Source organism: Amblyomma americanum, chromosome 3, assembly GCF_052857255.1.
Source record: "Amblyomma americanum isolate KBUSLIRL-KWMA chromosome 3, ASM5285725v1, whole genome shotgun sequence".
NCBI classification, from domain to species: domain Eukaryota; kingdom Metazoa; phylum Arthropoda; class Arachnida; order Ixodida; family Ixodidae; genus Amblyomma; species Amblyomma americanum.
The window spans coordinates 123,974,962-124,002,124 of NC_135499.1; the positions used below are offsets into that span (position 1 = coordinate 123,974,962).

The 27,163-nt window shown below is 46.9% G+C and overlaps 1 protein-coding gene across 1 annotated transcript; it reads right to left on the reverse strand.

Moving 5' to 3' along the window:
- Positions 1-240: 240 nt before the first annotated feature.
- Positions 241-27,163, reverse strand: LOC144124091 (phospholipid-transporting ATPase ABCA3-like). The gene is made up of 6 exons (XM_077656757.1): positions 27,125-27,163; positions 25,430-25,602; positions 15,002-15,215; positions 10,955-11,123; positions 1,979-2,238; positions 241-384 (listed from the first exon to the last, which is right to left on the reverse strand). Exons 1-6 carry the CDS (start codon positions 27,161-27,163, stop codon positions 241-243), a joined length of 999 nt encoding a protein of 332 aa, XP_077512883.1.

Consider the following 27,163-nt stretch of genomic DNA (forward strand, 5'->3'; position numbering starts at 1 on the left):
TAGTATGTGTTCTGCAGTGAAGACGCAGTAAGGCAATGCCCTCCTGTGTGGCCGGTCACGAGCTTTAAAATATTTTTTCTCGCCTCAAACACAATTTACTCGAATTAAATATTCTAAATTTCAAGAAACGAAGTTCGCGTTTACAATTAGACATCTTAAGAAATCTTCTCTGGAGAGCCTTAGTCCTTAATTTATGTTTGAATCTAAAGAAAAGTGTATTATGCCTACAACTCTCCACTCTCAGATTTCTCCATGTTTGTTTGTCTGAAGACTCTTTGTGACCTTGAGCTTGTTCGGGCAGAGCAACCTGGGTCGCAGAAACCACACCGGTGGCAGCATGTGCCGATCCAGAGAGGTGGCGCATCGCGTAACAGCTGCACTACTCTGCCAGGAGTGAGATGAGGTCTCTCAGCGATCCATGAATATAAAAAGAGAAGGACCAGTTCCGCCAGTAAGGGCGGGCATTCGTTATCTAATTAATCTATCGCGTCATGCCTTGAAGGTGGAGCTTTAGACCAATTTTGCCTATCTTTTCCTGAAGCCGCCTGACTTTAAAAACCGAGCCTCAAACCGAAATCGAAGCGAGAACCTAAGTGTAAGCGCATCTGATTCGCATTTCGCCTACCAAGCTAAATTGTCCACCTTTGTTTTTGTGAACTTTGGAAGCACATTTTTTCAGCAACTCAGTTTAACAGTTTAAAATTATTTTCAGTATAAACTGCAGCAACAAGTAAAAGCGGCAAAAAATTTGTGGCTGAAGGCTGAAGCGTTAACGATGTTTATACGAGACTTTCTTTAAACGAAACATATTGCGCTAATTTGTTCAACCAAGTAAACATCCAAATTCTTCCAAGGGTTCAATAATGAAGTCACATGAAAGAACAGCGCTAGCGAGATATTCTAAAACATGAATTTTCATTGTATTGGCTCCGGTGCGGACCTCCACCGGCTGACCGCCGGATATGTAGAATCCTGGATTTCTAGGCCGCACCACCGACCGTTATTGGACTAGCTTCTAGAGTTCAGTGTGTATCTATGCTTTTAGATAATTCTTTATTCCAGCAGCCTCAATGTCGCACGACAAGAAATACTCCGACCAACTTTTCGTTCATGGCGGACACATCAATGAGCGCCTACGTGAGCAAAAAAAAAATGAGAGAAATACTTTCATTAAACTGCGTGCAAACAACCGCCAACTAGCCCAATGTTTTCCAAAATAATGGGCCGTGGTAGCTTTTGGGGTTCTGGCACGTTTTGCGTGGAAGGAACAAGAATTTTATCTAACTGTGGCCCTGGTTTTAAAGAACCCAAGATGGTTATCGTTTTTGCGCGCGCAGAAAATTAAAACAGCCCTTGCCTGCCTACTCCGACAGTTTTTCTGTCACCTGCAGCTGTTTTCGTACGTTGATGTGCACTAGAGCATGTCTCTTTTGACTTTTGTATATTCAGTTGGAGAGTATGTTGTGTGCATTATTCATGTGTATTATGTTCGTACGATAGTAAATGTCTTCAATTAAGCGTTTTGTTTTCATGCGTGTATAACTAGCTTCACATTCTTTAAGAAAGGAGCGGAGGTGATTTATACCAGAGTGGCTCACAGTGGCGGACACGAACCTGGCGGTCTTCAAACCCTTAGTTCTCCCATGGCATCTTACACATCGCTCTTGTCTGCGTGCACTTGAGCAAACATGAGAGGGCATCAAACGCCACAGAAGCTTTTCGGGGACAGCGGTGGTGCTGCGAGGCTCTTCATAACCGCGGGGAGAGCACTGCAATTGTGGATGTCCACGAAAAGGTGCATTTATTAACCACGAACTACGTCTCTGGAAGCTGTGAGGAAAACAGATCAGGCAAGGGCATCTCGAGTGCCTGCCGGACTCAGAGGGGCAAACCGCACGGTCATCATCATTGACACAAGCAAAAACTTATAATCCAGTAATGTTCTCGAAAATATGGCACAATGGAAGCAGCGCCTCACCTGTGGTCTCTGTCCCAGATCACCGTACGTGTAGAGGAACGAGTCGCCGACGTTCGAGACGATCCTCTCGGTACGGCGCATGGCCTGGATCTCGAGCGAGAAGAGCAGCGTGAGCAGGAGCGGTGGGAGTAGCCAGCTGAAGAGCGGCTGCTTCTTCTGACGCCAGACGCAGGTGGCCCGCTTGGCCAGAAGGGCCCACACGCGACCCACGAGGTCCGTCTCCGCGGACACGGTGGTCGCCATAATCTTCACCACGGACTCTGCACGCAATACCACGGCCCAGAGCTCAGGCGTTCAAGAAAGTGTTCAACTTTAACAGCGTCTCTATTCAAACTATACATCGATGCCTCAATTGTGAGGCGTGGATGGTGCGAGCGGAGGATTAAGTAGAACTGAATGTGTGCTTGCTTGCTTTTTTTGCGTCAGCTGGTACCTTTAGCATGAGAGGGACGATTCATAGGCAAAGATAGACAAGAGCTTTCGCGACTGCTCGATTACTGCTGAAACGTTCGCATAGGGCGAGTGCGTCGAGCACCATAGGAGGAGACAGAGCGGGTGGTATGGCTTTACTTAGGCAACAAGTGGCCGCCGGACTGTGCGACAGGGGAGCGGCTTATTACAGTAACTTACAGAAGGAACCGGTTCCCCTTACAACGAATGTGCATGCGCCGCCGTACGTCGCCTAGCGGCGGAGACGGCTTTTTCCCCTGCGTTCCGCGGGCCCGCTCCGCCGTCTCTGTCCTCGGCGAAAAGACAGCTCAAGAGAGACCACACACAGTGAGAGACAGGATTCTGTGGTGCTCGCGCAATCCAGAGCTTATGATATACAGCTGTGGAATGGAATAAGTTAACAGCTGGAGAAAGCTGGCTGGACAGGATCTTGCCCTTTGCGTCATCCCTGAAAGCTGGTCAGCTGATATGTGCGTGAAAAAAAAAGACCGAGCATGCTAAAACGACGTTCTTTTGCTCACTATTGATGTATTTTTGTTGTGAATATATATATTCCGCCTGTTGTGAGATTTAAGCACCGAGTACCAAGTTCACTTTTCTTGCTCTAATTCGCCACGGAATGCATGCGCGGACTGAATAAATCACAGCTTTCGTATTTTTCAAAGGCATAAAGTGAATCCTCTTAAATCGCTTGGTAAGTGACTGGAACCTTGTCCTGGTCCGGTAATACGGCTGACGAGTGTGCGTAGCAAAGGCAACGCTCGGAATAATCGATGGTCAAGTATTCAGGTAAGTGTGTAACCATGGAAGTATTGAATACGGAAGGTAGGAGTTGAGAAAGCTGGAAGCACAGGTCGCCTTCCTTTTAAGCTCGGGAAGGCTGTCAGGCATTGTATACACCACAGCCAGCAGACAACACAACTCTTAGTGCATATATTTATGCATTACTAGAAAATATTTGCTGCTCATAACGAGGCAGCCATAGTCATGTCGGTCTGTCGTGCCCATTTTCTTCACGACATTGCTGTCATGGGGTACAACCATCCCACGAGGGGGCATGCACTTGTGATGATGGTCACCAAGCAGGCGCGTAGCTGCAAATTTGTGTGGAAAGCGATATGCAGAACTTCGGAAAATTCCATTGTCTACACAGCCCAAAAGACAACAGATCGGTCCACTAGATACATCTTCTAAACGAAATTTAATGCTCTCCAACTATCAGCTGCTTCGTGTGCGCAGTTGCTTATTTTCACGTGCCTGACAGGCTTCGAGAGAATGAAAATGAAAAAGTCCTGACAGCCAGCTTGCCTAATTCTTATCTTCCATATTCAACACGTGCATTTCATGAGAACTGAGTCATCACGTTCTTTTGCATTCCACCAAAACACCACCAACTTCAGGCGCTGACTGAAGGCAAGAAATCAGCAGTAGCACGTACTGAACGAGAGGCGCACTTGTGAAGGGGCGACAAGGTAACATCTCAGTGCCTTGATGCCCATGACAAACAAATAATTTACGTTGTTCAGTGTTTCTCATTAAGAAAATTGCCAACACGTACCTAACTCTCTGCACCGACCTCACGCCCTATATCGAAAGCCTTCGGAAAAGAAAACTAAGAACAATACAACACTGGTATACGCTGCACTGGCACCTGCAGATGCGCACATGAACTCAATCACAATGTTCTTTCGGACCATTGACTTCAAACTTCGTGTCATAGACCACACCAGCATTATGGTGGTGCGTATGCTCCCAGCAAAAAGACAGGCCGTGGTAGGGTTTTTGCTCCGCCCGAGAGCGTGAGTCTGAGGTTTGCACTTGGTGACGGCTAACCGCGGAGAAGCACGCAAAAACCAGATGATGGTCTGTTTGCGTAGTTGCGTCATATTCTAATTAGGTGCGCTAGCAGTTCGGCTTTTACTTCGGTCCCGGCGTTGAGAGGCAGTGTTTAAGGAATTATTTATTTATTTCGCATACCCTCAATCGCCGAAGCATTGTAGAGGGGAGTGGGCTACAAAAAGCAAAAAATAGGACATAAAAACGACATGTTTATATTACGCAATACAGAATAAATCAGCGTGAAAGTTTAAACAGTGAAAAAATGAATATAACTGCACGAAAAAAGTAGATGGAAAAGCGAAACAAGACATTCATAACAATAACACGAAAACAGCAAAAGAAAAAAGCGCATTAATAAACACTTAGGTGATGTAACAAAAATGAGTGAACCATGCTTGCCTGAAAAGAGCGTAATCTGATATAGATGCGATCAATGCGGGAAGGTGGTTCAAGTGTTCAGATGTGTTTGGCAAGAATGAATAATATAAGGTGTCAGTGCGGCAGTTACGAAGAGCAACCTTGTGAAGATGATCGACACGTGAGGAGCGGTAGCTATAAGCGACATGATGAATCCACGATGTAGAGATTCATGGTAGTATATTATATGAAACAAGCAAATGCGAAATATTTTACGAATCAAGGAGAGACACGGCAAACCGACGCTAGAACTCATCAACGTAATTCTGGCTGTTCGGTTATTATTAGAAAGTTAAAATCGAATAGCATTATTCTGCACCATTCGAACACCATGAGATAAGTGTTTTGATTAGATTCCCAGATGGAGGCAGCATATTAAAGTTTGGGTCCAACAAGGGTTTTATAAAGAAAAAGATGGCAGTTATTCGGATATCGATAATGGTTTAAGGCTCATATATGCAGTATTGTTCATTCTCGACATTAATAGATCGCTGGGAGTCTTTCTAGCGCTCCTGGCACAGTGGCGCTTGGGTCAAGTGAAACGCCACTGCCCGTCTGTGGCAGGTGCTGCCATCGGTGGGACTTGGGATGGCTTCCGATCCAGTTTGCTCGTCGCGATCAGCCTCTCATGATTAAATAAGCTGCCACCTGACACGGTGGGCAGGCTGCTCACGTGTCCAGCACTCGGCGGGCAGGTGAGAAGTGGCATACAAACTCGCAAACACAATGGCTAAATGCGGGGAATAGCCACTATAAGTGCTAGCGCGCTAAAAATGAAGGGGATACTCAAGCTCTATGACAAAATAGCGTAATGGGTTAATTGCCATATATGCACAATGCCATTCTCTGCTTGAAAACTACAGATCCCTGGGAGTTATCATACCCCTCCTGGCGCAATGGCGCAGCTTTTAAACGATGCGCTAGTGCCCTGCGATGTCAGGTGCTCCTAGCAATGGCCCAGGCTTCGCTTCACGGGCAGCCAATCGCTAATATAACTGCTACCCGCCACGGTAACCACTTTGCTCATTTTTCGGTGGGGAAGTTTTGATGACGCCGCAAGCTCTCGTGACCTATAGGCGGCCCACCTTCCTCCTACGTTGTTGTCCGGGTACCGCTGCCACAGCCGTGTAAAACAACTCAATTTCGCCCTCGCCATTTCGTGGATCTTAGAATAGATATTAATTGTCATGGTCCAAATTGTGCAATGCACCCTTATATCTCCAGCAATAAGTTGTGGATACGAAGCAATTAGCTGTTTTCGGCACAGTCGCCTTTCTTGAACTCTTGGCGGCGGGTGTACGCTTCCAAATGCATGCGACCTCAACCATGAGTGCAGCTAATGTGGCCTTTGAGCTTCAGAGGGTGAGCCCTACTTTATTTCAGAACCTTGATGATTGCTCTGAGCGGTTGAAGTTTAAAAATTGATTGAACTGGAGTACAAACCTTTTTTTAGGATGAGGCCCAAAGCCATATGGCATCTTTTTCCCAGACGCAGCTGAGTGGCGCGGTCAGGATTTGCTCTTCTTTTTAATGCAGAAAAAGAGCCTTTTTTCCCCCCCGAACTCGAGCATTAGCTCCATGCTGCTATGGTCCTGCTTAATCTTCACCAAACATTTTTCTATCGCTATTCCTAGTCACTTAATCCTGACGAGAGTTGACAACTTGCAAAATAGACCATTTGCAGAAATGTGAAAGTCAGCTTCTCCGCAAGGCTTGTTTTCCAACCAAAAGGTCTCGTTCCCGGACGACACTCTCGCATTTTTTGTGGAAACGAAAAGAGTGAAGTTCCCTCTTCTGAGTAAGCTCGGGAATGTCGCCAGTTTACTTCAAAGTGGCCTGGAGAGAACCATCAAGAGTACAATTGTACTCATGCAGTCAACCTTCGGTAGCACTGCAGTAGAGGCTAGGCAGGAAATAGAAGGGAATGGGCCTTTGTTCCTGTGCGCCGGAAGTGGTGAGCTACCTCACGCTAAACTTTCTAAAACTTTTCTACTGAACAACACCGTCGCGCTAACTTCCGTCCCTTCCCCCTCCCCCGCGCACTCCTAGCCAGTACAAGGAACAACCCACTCCCCACTGCTCTGTGAGGAAGGACGGTATCCCTCCTTTTTCTGCCTACACTCTGCTGCAGGCAGTGGGTGGCCATCTGGAGTTTTCATTCGCTCGAAGAATGTGAGTGTGTCCTCTGGGTTCGAGACATTTACCACAGTCTTCGTTATCACTTCCTGTTCTTGCCACGAAAGGGGAGATGGGTTAGTCGGTCCCGAAATAGATTAGGGGAATCCAACCTTTTTCTGAAAATGCGAGACTGCTGTCTGTAAACGAGTACTTTTGGTCGGAAGACATACTTTTGAAGAAGCTGACATATAATATTCCAAGTAGTTGCAGAAAGAAACGCACTATCTCAGTGCACATACGCTTTTGTTGCGCGCAGGCGGCAAAAATTCAGCCACAATTTTGCTAGCTAGCGCCAAAAGCATAATTGGACAACAGCTGAACAAGAGCTCACTTCAGGTCATTTTTGTTTGCAAAAAGATCTTCCATGGTCATACACTGACTCTAACTAGATGGTAGCACCACTGCATGCACGATAGCAGCGGGGTGAGTGAAGACGCCTTGCTTATCATTTTACAAGCGTCAAATATACTGCGGTACGGTTTCTTATGTCTTGTAGATTTCAGCTGCAAAATCGGGCCCCTTTGAATCAATGCCGAAAGAACGCTGTAATAAAAAAAAAACTAGGGTCATTTACGGAAGTGGGAGCTGCGCTCTATACTTCCACTGCATGTGAGATATGTGTACTGCACACCAAATGTAGGAGCCTTCTAGTTTGGTCTAGCTGGTGGGGCATGCATGTTCTTCAATCAGTGCCATGAACGATTATGCAATAATTTTGTATCCAGAGCTTGTGTTGTTCAATCTTTTACTTATTTCTTGGCCTGTACAGCATGCTCGCTTGGAAAACACCACACATACGCCTTCGCGCTTCAGACCAAATTGTCGCAGATTAAATTTTGATCTCATAATTACAATTTATGCGTTAAATGTGTGTACTGCCCGTCATGTTTCAAGGATTTCTTTTTGTCACACAGGTTCGCTTGGAGAATGGATGCCATCATGACGTTGACAGAAGACTGCTGAGTTATGCTGCCATTTTAAATTCCATAAGAAATAAACCCTGTCGTGCATACTGGTGTACAATCACTGGAGTCCGAAACTGCACTCTGAAGTGCAGCACGGCACGCCACAATCTTATCGCACTAACACGAACATAACCAGGAATGTGGGAGAGAAAAACATCTGTGAACTTGATGGCAGTGAGGTGCTTATCATGCCTTTTCAGCAAGCAGCTTTGTTCTGTAGGTGTATTGTAATGCTGCGTTTGGTTTTGATGTATGTAATACTAAAGTAGATGCACCATTACCGACACCTACAAAGTGAAGTGGTTTGCTTTACAGGCCCAAAACGATCTTACTTACTTTAATAACAATGAATGCCTAGTATCACAGCGAAAGTGCCTGTGCCCTACATTCGAGAGGTTATAACAATACACTGTAATATGGGATACATTCCTCTGGACGGTAACGTTACCCGTCCAAAAGAGACGTAAGGACGCACCTAAAAGAGCAAAAAAATACACACTTTCAGAGCAATGTTATGCCCACTGACGTGGTGCAAAGTTGCACCATAGAAGCGTTGTAAAAAACTCATTAGGTAACTATAGCCCCTGCGAGGGTAAGCTTACGCTTACGTTACCCTTCCTAACATGGCGTAAAGGTGAACCTAAAAGAGGAACCCATATGCTCTTGCAGAGCAATGTTACGCTCATTGGTAAGGTGCAAAGTTGCTCTGTAGGAAGGTTGTAATAAGCTCATTAGACAGGATTAACTGTAACCCTTGCGAGTATAAGTTTGCGCCCTGGGATTGAGCATAAGCTTAGTCTGAGTGGGCGCAAACATGCACCAGAAAGTGAAGCATATGTTTACACTTTCATGGCCTAAGCGTTAGTCTTTCTGAGGAGGGGTAACGTTAGTCATCAAAGGGTTATACTTACACTTGGCCAGACGGAATAACATTACCCCGATAACAGCCTAAACATTACACTGTGCTCACTTAGGCCCCCGACGAAGGTGTAACGTTACACCAAAAGGGGGTCGCCACAGCGTCAGGGGCTTTACCCCCTCAAAGGACTAAGACCACTCCTTTTTTTCTTAGAGTGTAGTGACCGCACTCATGTTTATACAGATGGTTCGGTCTCAGGTACAAGTTCAACCTACGCCGTGGTCATTCCTGCGAGACAGACCAGTATTATCTAGCAAACTTCGCATCGGACAACCTCCACCGGGTCGGAATTGGCCGCTCTTCGTGCGGCTGTGCAGTACATCGGTGCTCAAACACCCCGCAAATGGGCTGTATTCTGCGACTCAAAGGCAGCCCTACATTGTCTTAATTCTGCTTTACGCCATGGCGATCACGATCAACTCGTAGCTGAATTAAGACATCTCCAACACGAGGCGCAGGAAGAGGGTCATGACATCGTCTTCCAGTGGATACCGGGACACTCTTGCATTGCTGGAAACGACGCAGCTCACGCTGCAGCTCGAGCGGCTCACGGCAGTGCCAACATTGTGCAGATACCGTTGACAAGAACCGACGCAGCAAGACATCTGCGAATGCTTGGCCGAGGAGAGCTTTTAGCGTCATGGTCTTCTACTGGCAACTCCACATGCCGTCTGCACCGCCTAGACCCCTTACTCCAACTCAGTCCTCCGTATGGCCTCTCCCGCTGCGATGCTACGCTGTTGTGTCGCCTGTGGCTGGGAGTGGCGTTCACAAATGCCTACTCCCACTTAATCGCAATGGCAGACTCTCCTGCGTGTGAGATCTGTGGGTGCGACCAAACTATAGAACACTTTCCTTGTAACTGCCCTCGGTTTCAGCGTGAGCGTGCACTCTTGGCTGCAACACTCCGCCGTTTGGATCCTCGGCCCCTTACTGAGGCCAAGACTCTGGGTCCTTCGAGTAAGCCTTCATCGCAGAGGACAGCTTTGAAGGCACTTTTCAAGTTCTTGAAGGACTCAAGACTCAGTGCAAGGTTGTGAACTATCAATGTGTGCCCTGTGTACCCTGGAAGTAATGGCCAACGGACATGTGGAAAAGTGATCATCTCCCTTTGTTCTCCCCTCTTTCTATCTCTCCCTCCATTCCCCTGCCCACGTGTAGGGTAGCATATCAGGCGTTGCCTAGTTAACCTCCCTGCCTTTCCGTTTGTCTCTCTCTCTCTCTCTCCTTCCTCTCAGAAATGAAGAGATTTGACCTTCGCAGGCTGTCGCGGGTAGGTGAGAGACCAATTAGTTTTTACCTTTGAATGACTTGTAGCGTCTTTTTAAAGGGAAAGCTTTACTAGCCGCGAACTTGCGATTTCGCCGTGGCGGTGCTCCGAGGAGGCACATGATGTCACAACGCGCCCCTCTCTGCGGAGCCGAACCGGTCTGGCCGGGCCGGCGGCGGCTGGCGCACTCGGCGAGAAATAGAGACGCGTCTCCGCTAGTGCGGTCAGAGTGCGCCGAAGCCGCCGAACGCGTCGGAGGTGAAGCGCAGTTGGAGAGAGTCACGCTTTGGCCGACGTGACGTCGCCGTGCAGCGCGCGCGCGCGCGCGTTACGCAGGAGTATAAACGCGCCTTAGCAGAGCATATGCTGAACCGATAACTAACGTATACGGTGGCGGCATCTATGGAGCCGCTGAGATCCCCCGCACACTCACTGAATAAAAAAAAAAAACCTGTGCCGAGGCTCGGAGTCGAACAAGGGCCTTTGGCGTTTTGAGGCGGAGACGCTACTACTCCGCAACGACGGCTCAAGCCATAACCTTGAATAAAGGCGCATCTAGCGAATGCACTCTTCCGATGCAGAAGTCTCCGCGCTTTCGCTACGTATATCCTGGCCTAACAGAGCTAGGCCATCAGCAATTTTTTCTCAATGAACTGAATAGTTTGTTTGTTGTAAAACGTGAGAAGTGTCAAAAACTAATGAAAGAAAGATAGAAGCGCACAATTTTACTTCACTGACGTCCTGTTATGAAAAAGTAACTCAGCAAGGTGCAGCGTTAAATTGGTTGAATCCCCAGGCAGCTATGTAGCTGTACAGATTCACAGCACTAGGATGAGTATATTCTCCCTTTTCCCGAAGTCGCCGAACACGTGCGAGTGGGGGGCGGACTCGCTCCTTCAAATCAAGAGCACTGGAAGTTTTATTCAGGTGTAGTATACCTTTGACTTCGATCACGGACTGCTCGTTCTTGGCGACGTCTAGCTGCTGCTGTTGCTGCAGGTTGTGCAAGTGGTGCTCCTCACCGACCCGAATAAGCACATCTTCGAGCGATGTCAGCGTCATGCCCACGGACTCGATGCCAAGCTCCTCACTGCGCTGCTCCAGGTCCTGGAACATCGGATTGCATGTAGTGGTTTGTACAGGACTTCTTCGGAGGGCTTTGTACCCGTACATGAAGACATTACGCAGCTGCTACTGTCCTTGGAAATTCCGTTCAAATATTATCCGCTTTGCTATGCGACAGATTTTGGCCACTTCGAGGACTAAGGGGAAAGTAGTGTGAGAGCAAGTGCTAGGACGGCGAGTGATGAAGTGGCCGAGGGGTGTGAACACTGCGACGCAAGCGGTGGATTCAAGTTACACTTACAGAAATAAGGCGGTACAAAACCCACGAGACGAGACAGGACGACGATACATGCGCATATTCAAGTAGCCCAGTAACAAACGTTACTGAAGTGGATTCATGAGTCTTATAGTATGCTTGAATTTGTCGCGGTGATCGGCGCGGGCTTGTCGTCGACCCTCATGAACATACGCGGTCATGTCGGAATGAAGGGGGAGTAATGAAGGTTGGTGGGAAAGGGTCGTTGGGTAGTGTGCAGGGGAAGGTCAGTGTGCCGGATTCCGGCTTAATCCAGTCGCCAATGACCCTGCGCTGAGCTGCACAGGCGGCGCAGTTGAGAATCCCTGTTAAGACACAAGAGGTTTGGAGGAGGAGGAAGAAAGAGACGTGTGGCTTATAGTTCGGCTAAAGAGTCGAGTACTGAGAGATGCCAGGCAGCTCTGTAAGATGTGCTGAGACCAATATCAGTGCGCTGCGACTGCTTCAGTGAAGAGTACTGGAGAGAATAAACTATGTTCGTGAGGGCGAACGCTGTTACTAGTTGACTGGCTCTGCGTTGGAGGCCACCGCACCGCTTTGACTCCCGTCGAACCAGGTTAGTGTGTGTAACATGTAGCGATTGTGCAGCGTATATATTGAGAGAACGAATGACCTCTGAGGGGAATGCCCAAAACCCGCCAAAAAAAGGAGCGGCGGATAGGAGCCCCGGCGAGGTTGAGGGAGAGAAGTAGATAGACAGACCGTTGGTACGTGGCGGTGGATACAAGCAACAGATCATATTTTAATTTCGGAGCCCCATGGGGCCGAAGTGCGTCGTCAGACATAAAATGCGCCCATTGGCTGAAGCGGAGTCTTGTCACCAGACCGAAAGTGATTTCACTTGAGGTAAAGGCATCAGCATGTGCTAATGGTATCTTATTGGTAGGCCATAATTGAATTCGGTGTCCCTGTGGAAAGAAGTCAGAAATGAGAACAAGGCAGGATTGTGTGATGGATGTAACTCTCCTGGTGACCCGTAAGTGCTCCAGAGAGTGGTGCAAATATACAATATTTAAGATCAGCTACTTCTGGCACATTATATCCCAGCTGGAGCCAAAACTAGACAAAATCGAGTGGCAGCGTCAACAAAGGTGTTAACGTGCTTTAAACATAAACTATGTCCTTAGATCTCATATTCGGCAAACCCTGCCGAACATAAACTGGAAATTCCAGCGAAACTGAGGCCGAACACAGAAGCACAACATTTCAGAAACCTTCTAGCAGGTCTGATAGTATCACGGCCACGGGTGGTATTAGGGCCACAGAAGTGGTCTTACCAGCATCATCATCAGCCTAACTGCGCCCACTGCAGAAGAAAGGCGTCTCAGTTATCTCTTCAATTAACCTGTACTGTGCCAGCTGCGGCCAAGCTATTCCCGCAAACTACTTAGTCCAATCTACTTGAACACTAGTTGAGAGTTTGGAATGCTATTTTTATTTCAAAGCCACGACCGACAGCGGTGCTAGCCTTTTCTCTGACGCGTAGCAGTAAAACAGGGCGGCGTTCCGCCCACTGGTGGCCGCAGAGCGGAATGACGCAGACCCTCGGCATGATGAACCGGCCATTTCACTCGAGCTTGTACTGCTCCGCCAACGCACTTTAGCAAGATTGATGAGCAAAGCATGTTAACCGGAGGCAATAGAAGCCGATTCCGGGTTCGGTTCAACGGTAGGCGCATGAAGTGAGAGCGGCAACCGGATGCGCGAATCTAGGGGGCAGTGTTAACGTCATGCAGCCGGCTTCTGTCCGCCGCTCTACCTCGGCGGCACGCGAGGCGTAGTGAGCGCAAATTTTACAGCGAAAATGTTTTTAAAGCAACAAGCTTCACTACGCTATAGGTAACGCGGTCTTCGGGTGCGCAGCGCAACGACCTTGAACGAGCTTCAGCCCTACCAAGGATATCCGTGTATGACCATTTGTGGTACAGTTATGGTGTAAAGACCTTGACCCATGCTCTTTAGTTGACCTTTGGCCTTTGACATTGGATGACCTTTTGGTTAACCTTTGACCTTAAGAACATGCGATGGGGTGATGCGAAGCCACGAGCTGAGTGACCATGTGTGGAGAAGCTTTTCGCTGAATTCAAGGTTTAGCCAAATTAAGCCACTGCCAATTTGTTTCAAGGAGCTCATCCACGCCGGAAGTTTAGTCCAGTCACAGGCGCAGCTGGGCGTGCCCCTGAGCGCGTCCTGCGCGCCAAGCAGCCGAGTGGGAACGGGAAGGGACCAACGTGCCAGTAACCGGCAAAGTCTGTCGTCTTAGATAAGCAGCAGCCGTGGCTATGGCGAAGGTGGCGTGTCTGTTGAAAGTTCTGTTTCTTTGCATGCTTATTCGTTTATATGTTATTTCTTTAATTCGGCTTAGCGAGACATAACACAGTCACCCTCATGCTTGTTTGTGTACTGCGGCCCGTACCATTTCTGCACTTTGTTAAGCATCAACAGAAGGACAGAAAACAGAACCCAGTCACCCTCATGCTTGTTTGTGTACTGCGGCCCGTACCATTTCTGCACTTTGTTAAGCAACAACAGAAGGACAGAAAACAGAACCCAGTCAGCCTCATGCTTGTTTGTGTACTGCGGCCCGTACCATCTCTGCACTTTGTTAAACATCAACAGAAGGACAGAAAACAGAACCCAGTCACCCTCATGCTTGTTTGTGTACTGCGGCCCGTACCATTTCTGCACTTTGTTAAGCATCAACAGAAGGACAGAAAACAGAACCCAGTCACCCTCATTCTTGTTTGTGTACTGCGGCCCGTACCATTCCTGCACTTTGTTAAGCATCAACAGAAGGACAGAAAACAGAACCCAGTCACCCTCATGCTTGTTTGTGTACTGCGGCCCGTACCATTTCTGCACTTTGTTAAGCATCAACAGAAGGACAGAAAACAGAACCCAGTCAGCCTCATGCTTGTTTGTGTACTGCGGCCCGTACCATTTCTGCACTCTGTTAAGCATCAACAGAAGGACAGAAAACAGAACCCAGTCACCCTCATGCTTGTTTGTGTACTGCGGCCCGTACCATTTCTGCACTCTGTTAAGCATCAACAGAAGGACAGAAAACAGAACCCAGTCACCCTCATGCTTGTTTGTGTACTGCGGCCCGTACCATTTCTGCACTTTGTTAAGCATCAACAGAAGGACAGAAAACAGAACCCTGTCACCCTCATGCTTGTTTGTGTACTGCGGCCCGTACCATTTCTGCACTTTGTTAAGCATCAACAGAAGGACAGAAAACAGAACCCAGTCAGCCTCATGCTTGTTTGTGTAGAGCGGCGCGTACCATTTCTGCAGTTTGTTGAGCACTAACAAAAGGAAAGAAAACAGGATACACTTGGTAAAGATTCGGACTTGCTAAAGCGCTGAGGCAACGCAGGGCCACCTAGTGGCTACAATTGTGTCGGCGTTGTCGTATGCTAGCTTCCTTATTTTTTTCCATTCAGCGGCACGGGCTAACCAAGGATTCTTTTTTTTGTTTAGTTCAGGTAGTAGGTACGAGCTGCAATAATAAAAAAAATCCATACTGATGATGACGCCGTTTCCGCGTGTTCAGACAATGTACGGCCTTTAGGGCATGAACACGCCCAGTAAGGTTCGTTACCCTGAACATGGTGATGATGCGTCGCGTGGCAACGATCTGGCCCAAAATGAAGACGGCCTTGTTCTCAGAGTCGGTCTGCAGCCTCACTCTGGGTGCGTACTTGTGCAGGAGGCCTTCAATTTCAGGCACTTTGCACCCGTTCGACACCTTGTTGATGACCATGTGGTAGCCCGTCCCGAAGCGCTGCTTGAGGAATGTCGGGGAGCCGATGCATCTGCAAACATGCAGTAAGTCGAGGCAACTAAATGAATAACAACAGCGAAATATTTGCAAAAGAGCTCAAAGTATTGTAAAAGAAAACTATAGCCTAACAGCATATTCAGAGAAGCAGTTGAACCTTCGCTGCCTAGTTCAAGCGGCAAAGGCCAGGAGCACATCAACAACATGCAGATTTCCTGCTGCAAAAGTGAAGTTGAACGCCATTTTAATTAGCGTCGTCAGCTGCGTAATAGCAAGCGTGAGGCATTCATGCCCTTGAGCCGTGCTTTACACATTTCGTTTTTTTCACACAGGGAAAAACCTAGAAAACTTCGGCAAAGTAACCATTGCGTACAATGCATATTAAATATTGTATATGTTATTTTATAATAATGCCGACTTGAATCACGGCTATTATGTTAACTAATCCAACAAACAGTCGAGACAAGCAAAGGCTTCCGTCATAATCAATACACCAGAGCGTTACGCAAGTTGTTCGCAATTAGGCACGCAACAAACGTCAAGCAACATTAAAGGCCCAAATAAGCCATAAAAAAATTGGTTTAAGGCTTGGCTGATGCAAGAGGCCATAATGAAGGCCTTTGCCACGTAAAAGACATTTATTCTAAGCACACGCAAAAACTCTGAGCGCAGCTTTGACAATATAAGCTATTTAGCCCCTTCGAAAAAAGAATAGTAAGATACGGGGATCCTCCTTCCTACCAATTCAACAGAAAGCGACAGAACGTTTGTCTGAGGCTGCAGCAATCGATCAGTGCAGAACGCTCAGGCGGAACGCCCATTCTATAACCCCTACATTATCGAATTAAGCTGGCACATAAAAGTAGCAGCTAAACTGCATAAAGAAAGGCGTACGCGTGCAACATGGCGCTGCTATCTAGAGTTAAGCGCGTGCTGTCCACTAACAAGCAAGCATATGAGCACGAACTTTGGACCAAGCGCTACTAATAATGAGAAAGCGCCAGCAATCAGCATATGATGTGTATAATAGCGCCTCAGATTAGCAATAACTGAGCTTCAATGTACAGCGCTGAGATGTGAGGGTGGAAGCCACCATTATGATTAGCAAATTGAAATGAACGTCATGAAGACCGAGGCATGTGCCTGTCTATTGTGCGAGACTAATCTTTAATGCTTGGCAGGATGGTCACAAATAAATCATTTAGTTCACCGGCAGGAATCCAACTTCGCGGTGTGCAATATTCGCGAGCGCAGATTTAACGCGAGTAATTTTGAGAGAACGTGCCAGTAAATTCCTAGTTAGGTAAAATTCCCCAAGAATTTTTTCGTACATCATGAGAGCGATATTTATCCTGCTTTTGTCAATATATATATGGAAGATTGCTTTCTTTGTCAGCGAATATTACATATCAGTAAGAGCGTTCAGTATCAAACGAAATATCATTTAGTAATGAAGCAGAAAATATTAAGGGTATTAATTACAAAGAGGTGCTTTAGCCGCTTTAACAGCACCAATATCACCAGTGAGAGAAACCCGAGTCAACAGTTTTAATTAAAAAGTTTTCTAAAATATGAAGAAAAATTGTAGGGACAAATACGATTATACCTAATGCGAAATTTGAGAGCAGCTCTGTTGGTGTCTCACGCTTTGTAGACTCATTGTTTTGGTTTGCTGAGTCGTCGGAATGTCGGGTGACGATATTAGTTCGATACAATAGTAGAAGAAGGCGGCGATTTGCAATGCACAGCGCGACTGTTTGTTGCAGTTTAAAACGAGGCCTGATTGTCTACGGCGTTAGCCTAGTACCAATACTCCTAGTTAGCCTATAATTGTTAGGCTCCTTAATTACTGAGAGCCATGTAGCTCACCGTAAGTAATATCTATGTCTGTTTTTACAATTTAGAAAGCACGGCTACACTCGGTGTTATGGGCCCACAATTTTTCGCTATTTCGACGAGTTACATACACTGGAAAAGTTGCTTTGCCTGCAAGCTTCTCGAAAGGGCATGTATTTTGGCGCGATGTAGCCAAATTTTGCTGGGCCACAGCGCCGACGGCAACCATGTTTTCGAAATTCTAAAAACCGATATGGATATCACTTACGCTGGGCAACACGACCGTCCCTAATTAAGGAGCCTGAATATAAAAGTTAAGAAGTTATCATTAAATATCAGTTCACCAGACTACAAGTTAGCACGTCTTTGTTGTATTCTGATGTAGAACATCTCTGACAATGGTGTGCCGAAAAAAGCGCTCTTGTAACTCAAAAAGCCTATTTTTGAAAATTGTGCAAATTCTTAAATGAAACGCCATGTATATTAGTCCAATGGCATGGTTTGTTGAAGACTACGACGATGTGCAATGCACAGCATGATAGTGAGCTGCAGTTTAACACGAGGCGTGATAAGCTGCGGCGGCAGCCTAGGGCTCTCATACGGTGGATGGCGAAACTGATCTGTTCGCGATGCCTCGGGTTAGAATCTCAGTCGCGGCAGTGTTCATTTTTATTTATTTATTTGTGGTTTGGCTCTGTCACACCGAGGGCGGCGACGTGGCTCAACCCACGAACAGTGCCTTAAGAGATGCGCTCTAAAACCTATTGTTGCTTCAGTAGCCCTGGGGCCGTAGTCTGTTACGATTCATTCTATTTCCCAGTTCATTAGGCTGTGTATTGAATGTGACAAAGGCAGCGGTAGGTGAGAAAGCAAACTGCCAATCCCATAAAGAGATCATTACATCACACAAATACAGCCTCCTGTATCCTTCCTGCAGTCCTACTGAGCCACACGGCCCACTCTAATTCGTCGCACAATCAGCGCCATTTCTTGGCGAGACTGCATTAGCGGCGAGAGAGCTTGTCAGGTGTGCCTTCGTGCCATCGTGCTCCTCATCTGCTGCCGTCAGCGCCAGCCCGCCAGTGCGACGCGGACTCGAGATGCGTTTATGCAAGTGCCATCATGGGCGTGTTTTTGCCATGACCAGCGTAGCGTCTTCGCTGACGACCTACGTCAGAGGGAGCAGCGGCCAATTGCGGAGCACCATATAGAATAGACAGGAAATAGATGGTTACAGAATACAGGCCCTGCTTTTGCTTTATATCCATGGCCTAATGAACTGATGATATTTGTAGAGCGGAGAGGGAAACGTTGTCTGTACATTGTTGAAGCGTCTTGTCAAGCGCAGCAAAAAATAAGCTAGGCTTTTTGTCGTGCCGTGGAAATATTGTAGATAACGATATAGTTGACACGTTTCCTGTTCGTTTAAGCGATAGTTTCAGGCGCCCGCAACGCTTGTTTCGGCAACATATGCAGCTGCGGCAGAGATCCGCCGCTTACCTCGGAAGTCTCGTGACCGCTTCAGGAACTAACAGCGCTCGCCAAATTCAAATGACAAAAAATGTGACACATCACCAGTAGCCAATTTTGATTTAGTGTGTGTACTATGTGAGTTCGCGATAGATCGTGCTTAGCGATCCCAGAGAGGATCTGCTATTTTTCAAGTTCTTTGAGGACAAAAAGCGACCCTTAATCTAGCGGAGGTGTTCCTTCGTCGACTGAACACAAGGTCGCGAAAATTAGCAATTAATTTCAAGCTTCGAGCTGAATTGAGCGGCCTTCTGCCATTACGGCACGCAAAAGGCAACAGCTAGTATTTAAAGCATAGTATTAAATCATTCGCTGAGCATGGGTTTGTAAGAATGCCTGCTAAAGCAAAGTTTAAGCGCAATAAACTGAGTGCGCCATCTTGTGATAGCAAGGGGCAGACCGGGAAGCAGATATGTCTAAAATAGCCCAGCTTGGGAGTACGGGTTTCACGGTAGTAGGTTTTGTCCAAAGGCTCCACCAAAGCGGTGAGCGATTTTTCGTCCCCTCGGGAGCCAGGACGACCGTTAGTCCCCGGAAACAAGCTTGGCCAACGAAAATGTTAACTTCGGGGTGAGATAGCCATGTGCATTATTCAACGACAAAATCTTAAGCCATCGGTAGCATGGGGACGAACGAAGGGACGAATGACATCCCTGCTCCGCTTTAATTCACAAACATTGGTATCTGCTGCTTTTTAAACTGAGACCCTTTACAATCGAAGTCCGTGAGAGTACACAATAAACAAAAAATAGTCATAGGTCAATAAATGGTTCATGGCTTATGGGGGTTTAACGTCCCAAAGCGACTCAGTCCATGAGACACACCGCAGTTAAGGGCTTCGGAAATTTCGACCACCAATGGCTTCGGCCACGTCCCCCGTACGCATTTCCTCAAATTTTCGTACATCCAAGCGGTCAAGGCACGCCAAGCAAGTAATTGCCCATCTGTACTCCCGTACCAGGACCCATTTTGCGGAGAAGTCTGTTCGGGAAGCACTGAGTGCTGCGAGCGAGGATACCGGAGTATCTCTCCGTACCGTTGCCAAAATCAATGCGGAGCATCTGTTGTGGCCTTTGGCATCCCCAAGAAAAGACCTCGCGACGTGAAGCTTTCAAGCTCGCGAACAGTCAAGAATGACAACTTCATAGTCCATTCCATGCGCCTGAAAGTGCACAGTATGTACGCGAAGGCTGAAGACCCAACACTGGACAGTGTGCTAAAGGCTGTCAGTGAGGACGACGAAAGGCCGCACTTCAAGAAAACGACGTTGTGGAGGTTGGTGAAGGACGTCGGATTCAGATTTGAAAAAAGAAAACGGAATGTTGCGCTGATCGAGCAAAGTGACATAACTGCCTGGCGTCGCAGGTACTAGCGGGCGATCAAGGAATTTCGAAGACAAGGCAGGTACGACTCATTCTTGCTTATTTTCTTACGCAGCACGTTTAGACTTGTTTCGTATAGAGCTTGATGTTAGCGTTGCAACCTCGAAGTCGTAACAGTGAGTGTCGCTTCAGAATAACGCACTTAAAAGAAACCGTCTTAAGCACGAAGCTGTTGCCGACTTTTAGCGTGAAAATGACATTGCACGGCCAGTTTTGCGCTTCTTTTGGGTGGGACACGTGCCTGCATGGGTCACATTTTATCGCTAAATCCCGATTGGTGTGTCAAGCAAAAACAAGAGATCTGCCAAAAATGTCGTAGGACTGCAATGGGTAGTGCCATCTCGTCGTCACCGTAAGAACGAATGAACACCCACTCTACGCTGCCCGTTGCTCCGGTGGTGCCAGTTACAGTCGCTACTGCTGCGAACGTTGGCAATTTTCGTTCTCAATCGCCGCAAGTGAAGAGATTTCAAAAGTTGCCGAATTAGTCAAGTACCCCATGCAAACATACAGTGAATATAAACTGGCTACCGAATGCCGCCTGGGCGCGAAATATAAGCCCGAACAAGGGAGCAATAAACCGAGATAATTCTTCTCGTTTGTCTTTGAGCGGCTGTTTGAGAAACAGTGGTCAGCAGTGTGCTCGTTTCAGTGTGTTGCCTACTTACATGCTTCAGTGTGTTTGTTTGCTTAGAAGCATTGACTCGTGTGCTCGGTTGTTTCGAATATACAGGTGCATCATCTACCTAGATAAAACCTGGGTCAACGCAGGGCACACAAAAGAATACGTCTGGCAGGACAAGACTTTGAAGTCATCTCAGGATGCCTTCCTGAAAGGTTTAACAACAGGACTGGCTGCACCTTCGGGCAAAGGGGCCCGTTTGATCCTTGTAGATTCTGGAGCAGTGCAACAGGATTCGTGCAAGACGCTGCTGGATTCTCCAGAGCAAAAAAGGAAAACCACGCTGACTACCACTCTGAGATGGATGGCAACTACTTTGAGAAGTGGTTCGCCAACAAGCTTTTGCCAAACATTCCGGCCAATAGCATTGTCGTCATGGACAAGGCTCCATATCATAGCGTGGCTCTTGAAAAAGCATCTACCAAGTCTACGCGCAAAGCTGCTATTCATCTTTGGCTCAGAAATAAAAGGTGTTCCGTGGTCACAGAACATGGTGAGGGCAGAACTGCTGGAGCTTTCTCAAAAGGTAAACACACCCAGCATTGTGTACCGCGTCTACACCCTGGCGGCTACCCATGGCCACGAAGTGCATCGTTTACCATCGTACCACTGCGAGTTCAATCCCATTGAACTTGTCTGGAGCCAAGTGAAGGGATACATCGCAAGTCGCAACAAACGTTTCACTTTGATTGAACTGGAAAAGCTCCTGCCGGAAGCACTGGCGTCTGTAAGCCAGGAAAACTGGCAAAACTGTTGTGTTCATTTAGAGCAAGTTGAGGCTGAAGCATGGCAACGCGATATGATTGTTGGCGCTGAAGTTAAACCGGTTGTCTTCAGCATTTGTGACTCGTACAATTCCTCTTCTGGTGAGTCGAGCACTCATTTCAGTGACGAAGATTTAAGTAGCATCGAGAAACTTCAAATAAATGTGCATACACAAGATACTGAGAAGAGAGCGATGACTCATCGGCATGCTGTGATCACCTTTGTGCGTGTGTGGGTGGAAACGTGAAAATATGTGTGCATATGGGTGTGTGTGTGTGTGTTGATCAGTCTACCGAGGAAAGAGAGAGGGCTCACCTGCATTCTGTGATCACCTTTGTGCGTGTGTGGGCGGAAAGGTGAAAATATGTATGCATGTGGGTGTGTTGATCAGTCTACCGAGGAAAGAGAGAGGACTCAACAGCATGTTGTGATCACCTTTTTGCGTGTGTGGGTGGAAAGGTGAAAATATGTGTGCATGTGGGCGTGTGTTGATCAGTCTACCGAGGAAAGAGAGAGGTCTCACCCGCATGCTGTGATCATTTTTGTGCGTTTGTGGGTGGAAACGTGAAATATTTGTGCATGTGGGTGTTTGTGTTGATCAGTGTGCCGAGGAAAGAGAGAGGGCTCATCGGCATGCCATGATCGCCTGTGTGCGTGTGTGGGTGGAAAGGTGAAAATATGTGTGCATGTGGGTGTGTGTTCATCAGTCTACCGAGGAAAGAGAGAGGACTCAACAGCATGTTGTGATCACCTTTTTGCGTGTGTGAGTGGAAAGGTGAAAATATGTGTGCATGTGGGCGTGTGTTGATAAGTCTACGGAGGAATGAGAGAGCACTCATCAGCATGATGTGATCACCTTTGTGCGTGTGTGCGTGAAAAGGTGAGAATATGTGTGCATGTGGGTGTGCGTTCATCAGTCTACCGAGGAAAGAGAGAGGACTCAACAGCATGTTGTGATCACCTTTGTGCGTGTGTGGGTGGAAAGGTGAAAATATGTGTGCATGTGGGCGTGTGTTGATCAGTCTACCGAGGAAAGAGAGAGGTCTCACCCGCATGCTGTGATCATTTTTGTGCGTTTGTGGGTGGAAACGTGAAATATTTGTGCATGTGGGTGTTTGTGTTGATCAGTGTGCCGAGGAAAGAGAGAGGGCTCATCGGCATGCCATGATCGCCTGTGTGCGTGTGTGGGTGGAAAGGTGAAAATGTGCGTGCATAAGGGTGTGTGTTGATGAGTCTACCGAGGAAAGAGAGAGGACTCGTCGGCGTATTGTGATCACCATTTTGCGTGTGTGGGTGGAAACGTGAAAATATGTGTGCATATGGGTGGGTGTGTTGATCGTTTTATCGAGGAAAGAAAGAGGACTCATCGGCATACTGTGATCACTCATATGTGTGCATGTGAGCATGAAATTGTATCACGCAGTAACTTGTAGTGTAGGCGGTGAGGTGGATGTGAAGGACGTGGTGGTGGCAGAGGAGGAGGTGGTGGTGGTGCGTGGTCATGTTAATAGTGTCTGTAGAGAAGTAGAATTTGTAAGGGTGTGCAAATAGTACATTTTCCAATTCGAATATGAATAGTGTTACACGTCGTCAATGTGTGCAGTTTATGGAAGATTCAGAGCAGAAAAGTTCCGTGGAGCTTAATAAAGCATTGTGTCTATTATTCTAAATGTATCTAAAAATTTGAGAGCAAATTCGATTTGCTTAATATGATTTTGAACATGTGCTCTTTGATTCGTTCGACTAATTGAACTGGAATTTATTCAATTTGCTCACCAAAAATTTTTAACATTCACACACCCCTAGGAATGGGCCTCATTTTGTGTGTGAGGGTTGGGAATGGTATGTATGGGTGTCTAATCTTCATGTTCTGAAAAGGGAGTCCTGGTTTGGTGTTGTCTTGCATTACTGTCAATCTCTGATAGTTTCGACATGTTATGCAGTGCTGCAGTGCCAGTGTTGAGGTAGCCAGTAGTGTATGTTTTGACCTTAATCTTTAAGAGTGTGATTGATCTCAAGCTGGGTCTTGCTCGGGTTAGTGTGAATTTGTTTGTTTCAAGTCATGTCTTTGTTAGTACATGTCCCAGGTATTTTATTTTGCTGACTGAAAATGCACTGCTTTTTGAGCCCTGTCCAGACATCGGTCAGCTTCTCAATGTATGAAATAATGTTGTTCGATGGCCTGCACATTATGTTTCAATTTTGGAGCGTTTGACAGATCGTGTGTTGGTGTACCTCCACTACACGGGTCCTTTAATTTGTATGCACGACGGCGACCCATGCAACTAGCTGTTTCCAGAATAAGTAATTTCTCGCATGCACTATGGGGTCAACCTTCTTTATTGTCCTGTCTCATTTATTGTTTGCTCTTTCGAAATATTTCTTTATTGCGTTGTACAACTTTTACTGGATTCTTACTTGCCGCTCCCACAGCTCGGAACCGTTTTTGCCTGGCTGAATGAAAATCCTGCCTTAGCAGCTTCTGCTCTTCTAGGAGAGCAGGCAAATCCAGACAAGCTGACTTGCCTCTGTATTGCCTTCATATACATTTGTGCACAACAACAAATCTGTAACTCCTGATCCTGTCACTGTGTGAATCAAGACTATGTTTTAAATTTAACACTTAACACGGGAAGACAGGCCATATTGGGGTGGTGTGTGTAAAAACAATTTGGCCCATTACTTTAAATATACTGCTCTTTTGCCGCATATCATAGCCCAGTTATAGAGCTCTCTTTTCAATGACAAAAGAAAATGCGCTTTGCTTAAGAACAAAAAATATCTTAACGAAAACAAAAGATTTGCAGATATGCACAAGAATGTTGCATATATAGAGTCAGAGAATAGGCGATTAAGAAGTCTAGAATATTTTTTCTGAGCTCATGTATGACAAAGCAGCTTTCTAAATTAACATACATCTTCCTTCTGAACTTTCCGATCATTCAAAAATAATTGCTTTCGCCAAGTCCTTTTGGCTACTCTACAGCACAGAGCCAAAGTCGGTCCCAGACTCTTTCGGCGAAGACTGGATCCGCCGCTAACCGGTTGCACGGAACAATTCACAACATGCCAGGTACCTTAAGGGAGGCCCACAAAGGAGTGTGTCCCTCGGCAACGGCGAAATCAAAAGTTGCAGACGGCCACTTGTTAATCGGGCCATGGCGAATCACTCACCACTGTGCTAATTAGTTAAACCCGACGAATGAACGTCATCTCTTCACACATATCTCTCGCTGCCATCTAAAAAGCATAGTCACAATGCTGCAGAATTGGGAAAAAAACGCCACTGCTGACCAAAAGCCGGTGCGAGCTCACTGACAACGAATTTCGGACAGCTCACATTAACGCGGTTGGCATCAAATGAACAGATGCATGCAGTTCATTTCAGAAGGCGGAATAATATTCAAGCGTTAGAGCCCACGGCAACAGAACAGGGCGGAGTAATACACCTCACTATTTTTTTGCGGTCTACTTCCGTAGCCTTCACAGCGTTGCACTTGACGTTTGAAACTGGGTATAGCGATGCATGTTATAAATCGTGACGTATTGGGAAGACTGAAGCAGCTGTGGAGGTGGTCAAGTCCAAAGCGCGCCCGACTCCCAATCTACGAGAGAGTTGTTACAATCCGACGGCCCGCACTGGAATTTTCTTCGTTTGGCTAATTTCTTAGGATGAACGGTTGCATCCCTTCGCTTCTCACTCCTGACGAATAGTTGAGCAATAGGGATGATTCGTGGCTAGACTAACTGTTATCGTCTTGGCATTTAGTCTCCAGAAGGATTAATGGTTGTGGCAATACAGTTGAGTCTCCCGATAGTACCTACTTTTGATCCAAAAAGACGAAAAAAGGCTTAAAGTTCAAAACCCGCTTCGTTCACAAGCCCGCTTCACTTTCTAGCTGGAAAGGAGGCTGTGGAACTTTCGCATTTGTGAACAGTATGCAGCTCTCGCGACAAAAGAAGAGCATTTGCTTCTGCCACCAGCATTTACAAGAACTGAAAATCTATAGCTACCATTTAAGCCTGAGTGCAGAGCTGACGTTTGGCACGCACCTGATACGGGCGCTGGCCATTACGGCTATGCGGTCTCCTAACACATCCGCTTCGTCCAGGTGTTGCGTAGTAAGGAAGATTGAGCAGCTACGGCGGATCTTGAGCAGCAGTTCCCACATCTCGCGGCGGCCCTCTGGATCCATATTGGCTGTCGGCTCGTCCAAGATGATTACCTGCAGAGAACATCAGCACGATTTCTCACAGATCAATGCACAAGCTCAATGTACAGAAAGAGTTTACGGGTCATTGGTGTGCGGAAAAAAATTATTTCCTTGCAGTCGTGAGGGGGCTCCTTGCTCTATGCTTCACTGATAGCATCAGTATCAAACGACTTGGTCGCGAGGCGGAGTTGCAATAAATTGGTTCCCTATCGCGGAAATTTTCGTTAGCGGGTGTACTTTATAGCCCGCATTCACAAGATTAGTCAAACGGTCAATGACTGAGGACAAGTATGCATTACAGCCCGAGAAAGTTACTCTAGAGTTCAATAGCCTTACAATATAATTTAATTCTGCAATGTTGCTGCATGGCAAATTTCGCCGAACATATGGGTTTAAGTAAAGATGAAACTGCATAGATGCGTTGCGCGGCATTGCATTTTGACGCAGATCGCATAACGTTCAGGGAAATTCGTCCAAATGTGAAAATGTTTGCACACCTTAATTCATATGCAAATTAGAGTAGAAAATTACTTCACGTGTTTTTCTAGAGACGATTTGTTGTGACCGGGATCGCTGTGATGCCATATGTGCTTAATTGACTTAAGCCAATAGTCACCGAAACCAAGGGGCGTAGGAAATGTTTTTTTTTTAATTTGTGGTGTTGATTATTCGAGAATTAATAGTGAATGATGGCTTAAAGATAATTGATAGGAAAGCAGACGAAAAAACAACCACATGCTGTCAGTAGGATCATAACCCACGACCTCCGAAAAAGAAAACATCCCAGAGTCGACATCTCGCAGGCATTAAAAAATACTTTGACAGTTAAGCAGCTTCCCAAAGATATGAATTAAGAGTAACATAAGGGAAGGCGTGAGGCTAGAGTAAAATTTATGCAAAATTACTACGGGAATAAGACAGACATATACTACGTGCATTCAGTGGGTCGAACCGAGGAGGGCATCTGCACCATTGGGGTGGTGCACGTGGGAAAACAGGTGAACGGGCTGTCGGTAAAAACTAGCGACGCGCTCATATTGGAGGAAGTGACAATTGCACCTACCGCCACCAACTCCGACGCAGCGTACGTAATGTCCGACTCCCAACAGGCCTGCCGAAATTACATACGGGGTAGGATAACTCCACTCGCCCGCAGAATACCATTGGCGTTTGAGAGCAATTCGGATTCGGCGATTACTAAAAAAACAGATAGTATGGATGCCCGGTCACCAGGGGGTTAAGGGGAACGAGGCTGGTCACGCGGCTGACCGGGCGTTCCTTCCCCCGGGTTCTATTCAATTCTCCGGGTCTGCCGTGGCAATCATTCATATCCCTCTAGTATCTTACGCGGATATTACAAAACCATCTACGCCTCTGCAGGAGGGTACTCCAGGGACCCGCCAAGGCTCTCAACAGAACCGAGGTTTACCACCTTAGACTGCTCCAAACTGGGTCTTTCTTAAATACGGCCATACTAAATCACGTGGACCCGACTTTCGCGTGCAGGTGCTAATTCTGCAGGCAGTATGCTGACCTGCATCACGTGGTGTGAGCCTGCCAGGACAATACCCAT

Excerpts from the sequence above, each read along its gene's own strand:
- LOC144124091 (XM_077656757.1), bottom strand. The coding sequence starts at position 27,163 with ATGGGTATTGTCCTGGCAGGCTCACACCACGTGATGCAG. Across the intron at positions 25,603-27,124 it reads GCTCACACCACGTGATGCAG|GTAATCATCTTGGACGAGCC; the intron begins GTCAGCATACTG and ends TGTTCTCTGCAG. Across the intron at positions 2,239-10,954 it reads GTCCGTGATCGAAGTCAAAG|AGTCCGTGGTGAAGATTATG; the intron begins GTATACTACACC and ends TATTGCGTGCAG.